The sequence below is a fragment of the Macrotis lagotis genome, chromosome 1 (assembly GCF_037893015.1).
Source record: "Macrotis lagotis isolate mMagLag1 chromosome 1, bilby.v1.9.chrom.fasta, whole genome shotgun sequence".
NCBI lineage: Eukaryota > Metazoa > Chordata > Mammalia > Peramelemorphia > Peramelidae > Macrotis > Macrotis lagotis.
The window spans coordinates 414,832,815-414,842,618 of NC_133658.1; the positions used below are offsets into that span (position 1 = coordinate 414,832,815).

Consider the following 9,804-nt stretch of genomic DNA (forward strand, 5'->3'; position numbering starts at 1 on the left):
CACAGGGAAACAGGGACAGAGTTGCCCTTGCTCCCTCTGCTCATAAAGTTCTCAAAGGAAGGAAAAAAGCACCTGACTAAGCCGATTTACTTAAAAGCATTTATTGAAAAACAAGGTCTGACATTTTCATCTGGAGAGAAAACAAAACAGAGAAGGTGCCCAGCACCCAAGAAATATCCTGACCCTAGGAGGTATCCTAGATAGAAAAGCACATTGTGGTCTCCAGATCTCCATCTGTTGGCCAGTTATGTTCACTACTAAGGTCTGGGATAGCTCAGGTGAGTGATGGGTTGGACTGGAAAAATTGTTAGGTTGAACTGGGTCTGGCCCACTTCTGCTTACTTCACTTTTCATGCCAGATCCCCAAGATTGTTTGTGAGAGGTACTTTTCTCATCATAAAATATAAGATCCTATTAACAAAATAAAATCCCCCAAAGACAGAAATCCTTCCAACTTTGTGCTTGGTCTCTGTACTATTGTCTGTGTGATTACTTAGGTGACAAGTCCAGGTGGTCGGGACGCCCTCTGAGGATTGAGGTGAGAGGGATCCTGGACCTTGGTAAAGTTATCCCTTTGGAAATCTGCCTAGATCCTCACCTTAGCCAGAGGTGCCTGAGTAAAGAGGCAGAGACAAGGGAGCAACCATCATGTGGTACAAGTGGATAATTTTGTCCAATAGCTGGATCCAGGTGAGTCTGGATTACTGGGCTGGGAATTTGATCCTAGCCTGTAGTCCTAATAAATGAAATATCATAGTCTACACCATGAGAGAGACTTCCTTACCACTAAAGTTTCAAGGGCTCAGCAGGAAGACAGACCTTGACCTTAACTCTTTCCTGGACAAATGATCCCTGACCCCTGATCTCTGATCTCTGCCCTGTCTACCATCACCTACCTGTCCCCTTCCCCAAGAGGGGCATTACCAACCCCCTTATGTCTATCAGCTCCCACATGGTGGGGAGAAGTGGACTAGCTGGCACTGGAACTTCCCTTGGCCCGAGCTCGAGAGCCACCTGGACCACGGGTGCAGTAGTACTTGGTCACTACTTGCCAGCACTGGTCACACTTGACTGTACAGCACCATTGAAACTTGCAATTGCAGCTGCTGACAGCTTCTGTCCTCCTCTCTTCCACCCGAAGTCCGCAGTCCATGCAGAGACGCCCACAGTTGCGTCTCTCCCACTGGGACAGGTTGCGGCCACTCTGCAAGCACTCCCGGCCCTCGGTTCCATAGATGCCCAGGCTGGAGTTACGGATACAATAGTCAGGTGAGTCCTCCAGGAAGATCAGCTCAGTCTCAGCACTGGGATGGAAAGCTTCAACCGGGGCCCACCGAGCTTCAGCGCTGTTCCCAGCTCGGAACCTGCGCTTGTCCATCTCTATCTTCAAGGCCTTGTTGTACTTGGCCTTCAGGTAATCCCCCATCTCCCGGAAGTCGGCTAGCTGCAGCCAACAAGTCTGGATGCTGCAGCTGCCGGAGATGCCGTGGCATTTACAAGTCCTCTTCATGGTGGCCCTTACAGCCTAGTTAGAGAATAGTTCTGGTTAGAGGGAGACCTACAGAGGGAACTTAAACTGAGGTTCAGAGTCTCGAGAATGAAACTCATTTTGATAGAAGAAAGAAATTTGACCAGAAATAAAAAAAAACTGGACTTTAGACCTTGAGTAAATCACTTAACCTTAATGGGACTTGGTTTACCCATCTGTTAAATGGACAGGATTATGGGGAGAAAGAGTAATACTGTAGACTAGTGGCTATATTCCAAATGCTTTCTAATTAATAGGAATTGGTAGGCAGAGTCAAGGTGATGATGATTCAGGTAAACTAAGATGAATCATTATATATATACCATTCAAGTTCTTAGTCTTTTTTTTTTAATAGAGAAAAAAGACTGTGGTCTACTTAATTGCTGGTCCTCTACAACAATCACCTGGTTTCTGTCAAAATTTGAATTAGGACAATAAATTGGAATTAGTAAAGGTAAACTGAGGCAACAAGGAGAGTAAATTGAGTCTGAGGTGTCCGAATTGCATAGACAATCCAGGGCATCCTCATTCACATTCCAATTTATTAGGTATTGTCTTTACTAGCACTTTGCCTCAGATCCTGTTGTCTATATGGTCAAAGAGATTCTAAACTGTAGTCCCAGAATATTCTTGTCTGCTGAAGCTGGTTTTTAAATCTGAGAAGGTTTCTGCATATTCTTTCCCCTCCCTTCCTTTAGATCAGTTCCAATCTCATTTGGATGCAGGTTTGAGACTGCTTCCATTCAGGGCATTGGAATTCTGTTAGTCTCCAGCCCCTGCCATTGCAATACTGCATAAGATTCATTCTGCCCTTAACTCTCACCAAAAAAAACCCCATTAGGCTAGAGAGAAGATGGTGTGCCTAGGAGACTGGTCACTTGGTTCAGGTACACACCAGCCTGCCAGCCTTGTTGTTGTGCAGATTCATCAAAGCTCTAGCATCCTTCCCCTTCTCCAGGCCATCCACAAAGAGTTTGGAGATTCTCTCCCCAAATTCCACATTGTCACTGCATCCTCCCCAGATCCATCCATGGCCACCTGTATGCAAGAGGAGAATGGGGGGGGGGCATTGCCCCAGAAGGTCTATGGTCAGCCAAGAAATTAAGGCAAAGACTATTTTCAGTTTTCTCTTTGTATTCCCAATGCCCAACACAGAATGAATACTTAATAAAAGGCTCCCCTGTTGAATTGAACTGATAATTAGCTATCTCCTTTCAGAATGGAACAGCATAGTTCAGCTTGAGGGGAGGAGTCAAAGGAGAAAAAAGACAACAGGGAGAGGAAGAAATGACCCTGAGTCTGGAAAGAGGCTGATGACTTTCCTAAAGAAGCACTGGATAGCTTCCATCCCTCAAGAATGAAAACAGAAGTGAGTGAGGGGGAACTTTGGGATCTTTTCTATTTTCTGTCTTGCAAAAAGCTCAGTGGACTGGGCATAGACTATAGTTAGATAAACAACACAGCCTAGAGTTTCAGGTCTTCTGGCTTACTTTTAGCCCCATTCATCCTAAACTACCTCATTCAGCTTCCTAGATCTATAGATTTAAGATGGGAGCAGTAATGGGGAACTGCTCCATCCACTGCTTTCTGTTTACCCCCCCCCCCCATTTCCCTTCCCTTGTTCTCTCTGTCTCTCTGTGTCTGTGTTTCTGTCTCTGTCTCTCTGTCTCTGTCTGTCTCTCTCTCTCTCTCTCCACACACACACACACACACACACACACACACACACACACACACACACTCCAGACTCACCAGTTTTTCCATTGTTGGACTCATCACAGCTGCAGTTCTCAAAATCTCCCATGCTGCAGTTCTTGGTGATGGTATACATAACTCCTGCAGAGCTGATGGCATGGATGAAAGATGTCTCCCTAGTAGCTTTGGAGCAGGGATATTAAAAAGGGTATATTACTGAAGCCCCCACTTCATCAAGGTGATCAGTGGCCTGAATTAGGAACATTGATCCTGTAGACCTGAAGTCATATACTTTGGAGGTGCTTTTTCAATCCCAGGACTCAAAGCATGTTTGCTGCTATTAATGATGATTACAAAGGGGGAAACTGAAGCCCATAAAACCATATTATCCAGGGGAGTAAGAAACCCTGTTAGGCAATTGAACTCAAAGGATCCAGCTTTAAATTTCCACTCTACCATTTACTGCCTATGACTTTGGAGATACCAAATGAGAGGAATTAGACTAGAAAACTTCTAAATTCCCTTCCAGCCTTGGTATCTATGAGCCTATTATTGATGAATATTATTTGTGTAGTAAATAAGAAAGTTGGACTTCAAATCAGGAAAACCTAGTACAAATTCCACCTCCAACATATACCAGCTTTATGACCCTGGACAAATCACTTAGCCACTTTCAGTCTCAGTTTCCTCATCTGTAAAATGGGGATCTTATACCTCCCATGACTGCTGTGAGGATTGAATGAGATAATAGATATCAAGTCTCTTCAATCTATTGTTCTACATAAATATGAGCTATTCTGATGATTAGAGATCTACAAACTCAGGAAACTAAAAACAGTTCTTTCCAGTTCATCTCTTCACTTAATAAATCCAGTTCCATCCCCACCTCTACTCCTTACTCTAAGCTCTAAGGATAAGGGGTGGGTGGAAGCATTCAGTCTTCCTTTCCCATTGCACTTACTCTTAAAGATTCCCAAATACAAATTTAATATAAATCAACATAATGTGGGACAACATCTATGTTAAATACATCTGCACACCCCCACAGATATGCATGGGGATAGGTAGATGTGCAGAGAAGCCACCTACACAGAAATAAGGAAGGACATAATGAGCAGGTGCAGACATTGGAAGGCAGGCTTACCACTTCTCAGTCGGTTGTGAGTGGAGATCTGCAGGGCACTCTCTGGGCAGTTCCAGCGCTCCCAGGCAAACTGGTACTTGCACTCTTCAATGCCACTCTGTGCACCTAGGGCCACACTGGTTGTATAAGTCAGATAGGCCTGGGAGGGGAGAGGAAGCACTTAGAACCTTGCCCGGGGAGTCCTTGGCTCCCAGCTCCTGAGGATGAGGATGGTGTAGGGGTAGGCGAAGAAGGAGCTGAAGCTACCTCTAGGGGCAGGAGCTCCTATTGCACTTTCTTTGGAATAACCGTGGGCGGCTCCTGGGGGATGATCACTACCTCCCTTCTTCATCAATGATCTTCCTTTTCCCCGCATCCCCCCTCTCCCCCAAAAGGAAAATCTTGGCAGTGAGGTGGGGGAAAGAGTGAACTTCATTTTCTTTGGTGAATCTCCCTTTACTAAATATCCTTGCCCCATTCCTCACCCACCCCTTCCCCAAGACCCCAAACATCGAGCCTTCTCCTTGTAATTGTATTAGGCAAACCTAACCCTAACCCAGGGCACACATCAGTTTAAGCGTGGCACCCACGGCCACAGAGGTGCTCGGGCACAGACATCACGACAGACGCTGACTGGCACATAGAGTATCCTTCCTACCTTGGGTCCTGTCATCAGGAAATTGTTCACTGACCTGTAGTGAAGGGAGGAAAAATGTAAGAGGTGAATGTGAGTGAAGGAAAGAACAACTTGTGAGGAGGAACCTCTGCAGCTGGAACTGGGAAGGGAAGACTTACCAGGCGTAGGTAGTGAGAATGGCAGAGTAGATGCCCACTGCCACCAGAAGGATGAGGCGCTCGTTCATGGCTCTGCCCTCCTGGATCCTCTTTGGACCTCAGCCCAAGGGATTCCCAAGGAAGCCCCAAGCCAGAGGGTGAGGGATGAAAGGACAGCTCGCTGGCCTTCAGGGAGTAGGACTAAATGGAGACCTTGGTATTTATAGGGGAAAGTTCTAAACAGTCAAAGGGGGAAAAAAACCACTCCAGCTAGCTCAGTGACTGATCTCATTTGTTCTCCAATGATGTGGTTAGAGGAGACAGTGGCCCAATAGGGCACTCATTGAGCTCGGCACTTCAAAAGGTGAGAGGAGGGAGCAGGCAGTGACTCCGCCTGCCCTGCCCTATGCTGCCTAGTATCCTAGTATCCACCCCCCCTCCCGTTTTTAGTCTGCATTTTCTCTGGCTTACGGAGAAGGTTGACCCATGATCAGAGCAGGTCCCCGTCTGATCTAACTTCTCCTAAGGTCTGTCCCATGATTCTGATCATTTTGATGTTTCCAAGTGATGCATTAGAATAAGATTCCTATTTGTCCAGTGACAAGCTCTCTCCAAAGATGGGTGTGGGGACAGGATAGAAACTGGGACTCATCTCAGAATTTATCTTTTCCCATGGGCTCCTCTAGGTAGAATACAGGATTTAGGATTGGGGAGACACCAAACTGAAGTTCCTTCAGTCTCAGACACTTATCAAATGTGTGACCTTGGGTAAGTTACTGCATCCCCTCCTTATATCAATTTTTCTCATCTAAAGAAATAGCACCTACTTAACAGGGTTGTTGTGAGGCTCGAATGAGATAACCTATCTAAAGTGTTTTGCCAGCCTTAAGCCACTCTATAAATATGAGCTATTATCTGAAAAAGGATTTGAGACTGAAAAAACTGTGGATTGAGAATCAGTGTTTGGGCTGGGTGGAAGGAACAGACCAAGGCTCTGTCCCTGATTTTGCATAGCCTTTGAGTTTCCCTTACTAGCATTATAAATCTAATTAATAGTCATAAATAATAAATGAAAATAATCTCACAGTGCACAGAGGCATATAACAAAGTTAATAAGGAAGTTCTTCAATCCTTAGATCATTCAATTTGTTCAGCTAGGTTGTGAGATGGGCAGGACTGGCTGCAAAGATTTGAGCCTTTCTCTTGAGAATCTAAGGCAGGTACTTTTTTTTTTTTATCTAGTATCAGGTGTCTGAGACTGCATTTGAACCCAGGTCCTCCTAACTCCAGACCAATCCTCTTATTCACAGGACCACTTAGCTACTCCTGCATTTTTTTTTAGGATGACTTTCAAACTCAATGCCTCAGTTTCTTTAGATATCAAATAAAGGATAACAAATCCTTGCCCTGCCTGAAAGGATTATTGGCAATTGATAGGCAAAAGTAAATACTTAAAAATCATTGTACATTCTGAATACATTATACATTACACCATTCTGAGTTGGCAGCTTATCTTGTAGGAGCCCAGAAGTCAGGAAAACCTAGGCTCATTTTCTGTCATTTATTGCTTGTAGGACCCTGGAAAATCCATTAATTCTCAGTTCAGTAGGCAGTTCTTTAAGACTACAAATTACAAAAAAAAATGTTTGATGTCCATTGATAGAGGACTCTTTTGGGAGTCCCCTATATCAATGACATCATGAGCTGGTCTCATTGTCTTTCTCCTCTACACCAGGGCAGAACATCTAATAGTATACATGTTTTTTTTTTTTTTTAACAAGGCAATGGAGTTAAGTGATTTGCCCAAGGTCACACAGCTAGGCAATTATTAAGTGTCTGAGGTCACATTTGAACTCGGGTCCTCTTGATTCCAGGGCCAGCACTCTATCCACTGTGCCACCTAGCTGCCTCTATAGTATACATGTGAACACAACTCCTCTGCCCTCATCATTAGATTATTCTTTACTACTGTTTGCACTGGCATCAGACCCAAGTTTCTCAACAGCATTCTTTCCAGTATGCTTGAATTCCAACTGCTCAAATTGCAGCAACAGACTTCTCCCTTTCCCGTCATAGCCACAGGTGCCATTGACCATATTCTCAGATATTCGGGAAAAACTCTGAGATAGAATCTGTGATTTGAACATGGATTGAAATAAATGACTTCTACAATCTCAATTTATTTCAACTGGGTAGCAGACCCAGGGGTAATCTGTTAGCAGGTTTTAATGCAAGAAGGGAGACAGTTCCAAGGAGAATCTGAGATTTTCCAATTACTGTTAAACCTCTGAAGCTGCCTAAAGTTGCCCCAGGAACAGGGTAGGGGTAATATGGCATTCATGCCAACCTCAGAAGAATGTAACCTAATGAAAATCAGTGACCTTGTGGTCACTTCTGGGGCATAAAACATCCATTCTTCTGTTTTTGTGCTTCATTGGGTATGAAACCAGTGGGTGCACATTGATAAAGTTTTGGGAGGGAAGGAGGTTTTCACCTGTTGGTGGCCCAAATTAGGGCAAAGGGAGGAAGAGGGAATGCTGGAAGTGGATAGAGGACTTGAGTGAGCCAAGGAGATGGAGAAACTGGAAGCTGAGGTCCTGACTTTTCATCTTCTGACCTACCATCACACCTCTCCCAAGTCAGGAAACCTGGGTTCTAGTCCCAGTTTGTAGGATTCACTGTGATTTTCCAGATTACCAAGACAACTGGAAGCTCATGGTGTGAATATAGGGTCTCTTAAGTTCTCAGAGGCTCAGTTTCCTCCTTTTAAAATGAGAACAACTATTTGTACATCAGAGGTTTCTTTTATGAAGAACTCCTGGATGGAAGAGTGTTTAGAAAACTACAAAGTACCATGTTTGAAATCATATTCCAAATAATTTTCCTCATTTGATGAATGGTGGAGTCATTCAAAATTCCCCAAGCCTATGCCTTGGGTTTCAAATCAAATGGTACAGTGCCTTGGTATCCACAGTAGACTCTTAATAAATGCTTCTTCCCTTCTTCCCTTTCCTCTTCAGTTTTCAAATCTTTTCAGTTCCCTACTTATATTGACTATCTCTGGTCTCCCTAAAGGGCCTCATCTCCCTCTTGGCTCCAGCTTTATTAGTAATGCTTGGAGAGTACTTAGCACCCAGGGACCCAGGGAAGGCTTCTGGAGCCAGCTCATCAGGTGGGTAAGAATGTTATGAATGCTAAATGTTCCTAATGGACTCAGCCTTGTCTCCCAGCCCTCTGCCCTGCTGGGAGGACAGGGTTCACACATTCCTTCTGCTGTCTAGGAAGGGCCCCCTAGGGTCCATGTAGCCTCCCCACTGTCTCAGGGCAGGACACTCTTCCTTCCCCCTCCCCACAATCCAGACAGACCCTAGAGGTCCCCAGAGAGGGAGATCAGCTTCAGCCCTAGTCATACTCCCACTTTGTCCTGTCTGGAAGTTCTATTGGGTATCTAATTTTCAATTCCTAGATTAGCTAGACTTCTAAACTCTTCTCACTGAGCTTCTGGATTGGGTGAGATCTTAAAATGGCTTCCCCAGGCAAAGTTTAGGGAACTGTCCTTGTCATTTCCCCCTCATGGATTCCTATGTGGGATGATCTATTAGTTTTATTTTGATTTTATTTCAATTCCAATACATAAATACTGAGCTGGTTTGTAAAACTGGATCCTATATCATGATCTGCTACACATCATGGGACACTTCCTTTCCTCAAGCTCATTTCTTCAAGTATAAAAGGTGTGTCTGTGTGTGTGTGTGTGTGTGTGTGTGTGTATGTGTAAGATTAGACCCTATTTCTGAAGTTCTTTAAATTTGTAAAAACGAATGATTTTCTGAAATATTCATTTGAGCACAGTCTGTTCCACCCATTCCCAAAAATCTACCTTTTGCAGCCAAGGGGCATCTGTCCCTCCCTAAGCCTAAAGTCAATGTTTAATGGAAGCTTCTTGAGGACAAGGCACTCACTGTCTTGTCATCTCTGGAACATGGAAAAAAAGTGTTAAAAATGTTCCTTTACTGACTGATTGATTGTCCAGGAAACAATAGATGATATTGATTCAAGAGTAAACACCAATTTCTCCATCTTTTCTTGGGGACAGTTTTTCCAAGAGGGAGATTGCCTGATGAGAAGAGGCCTGAGATGGGATTTAGGAGACTTGTGCACATATCCTGGTTTCAACACTGATTAGCTGTATGACACAAGAGGGCAAAGACTTCCTGGGCTTTGGTTTCCACATCTGCAAAATTCAAGGATGGAACTAGATGCTCTGGAAAGTCCTTTCCAAAACTAACAGTCTATGACTCTAAGGCCTACTTTGCAGAACAGACACAGGTTATAAAACCCATCAATCCAGGAGACATTACTGGTAGTAACATAAATGGGTCCTAATTATGAATTTATGAATGACAAGCATAAATATTTTATGAGAAAAGCTGATTTCTTAGTGATCTCTTTCTTTTCTGAAGCACAGGAATTCACTTCCTATTTGTACTCTGTACTGTACAGATCTGCCATGATCTTGTATTGTTATTTATTTTTTCTCCCTCAATTTTTCCCTTTCTTTCTTCCCTCCTCCCTCCCTCCCCTTTCCTTCCTTCCTTCCTTCCTTCCTTCCTTCCTTCCTTCCTTCCTTCCTTCCTTCCTTCCTTCCTCTTCTTTCCTTCTTTTCTTCCTCCTTTCCTTCTTT

At 44.0% G+C, this 9,804-nt stretch overlaps 1 protein-coding gene across 1 annotated transcript; it reads right to left on the reverse strand.

The window, feature by feature from the left end:
* Nucleotides 1-970: 970 nt before the first annotated feature.
* On the reverse strand, nt 971-5,209 carry WNT8A (Wnt family member 8A). The gene is made up of 6 exons (XM_074230625.1): nt 5,142-5,209; nt 5,005-5,038; nt 4,368-4,506; nt 3,281-3,406; nt 2,424-2,566; nt 971-1,525 (listed from the first exon to the last, which is right to left on the reverse strand). Exons 1-6 carry the CDS (start codon nt 5,207-5,209, stop codon nt 971-973), a joined length of 1,065 nt encoding a protein of 354 aa, XP_074086726.1.
* Nucleotides 5,210-9,804: the final 4,595 nt, after the last annotated feature.

What these genes read in the sequence shown, in the direction of transcription:
- WNT8A (XM_074230625.1), bottom strand. Translation starts at nt 5,209, where the DNA reads ATGAACGAGCGCCTCATCCTTCTGGTGGCAGTGGGCATCTACTCTGCC. An exon ending in GTCCAACAATGGAAAAACTG is followed by an intron (nt 2,567 to 3,280) that starts GTGAGTCTGGAG and finishes TCTTGCATACAG; the next exon opens with GTGGCCATGGATGGATCTGG. An exon ending in ACAACAAGGCTGGCAGGCTG is followed by an intron (nt 1,526 to 2,423) that starts GTGTGTACCTGA and finishes TTCTCTAACTAG; the next exon opens with GCTGTAAGGGCCACCATGAA.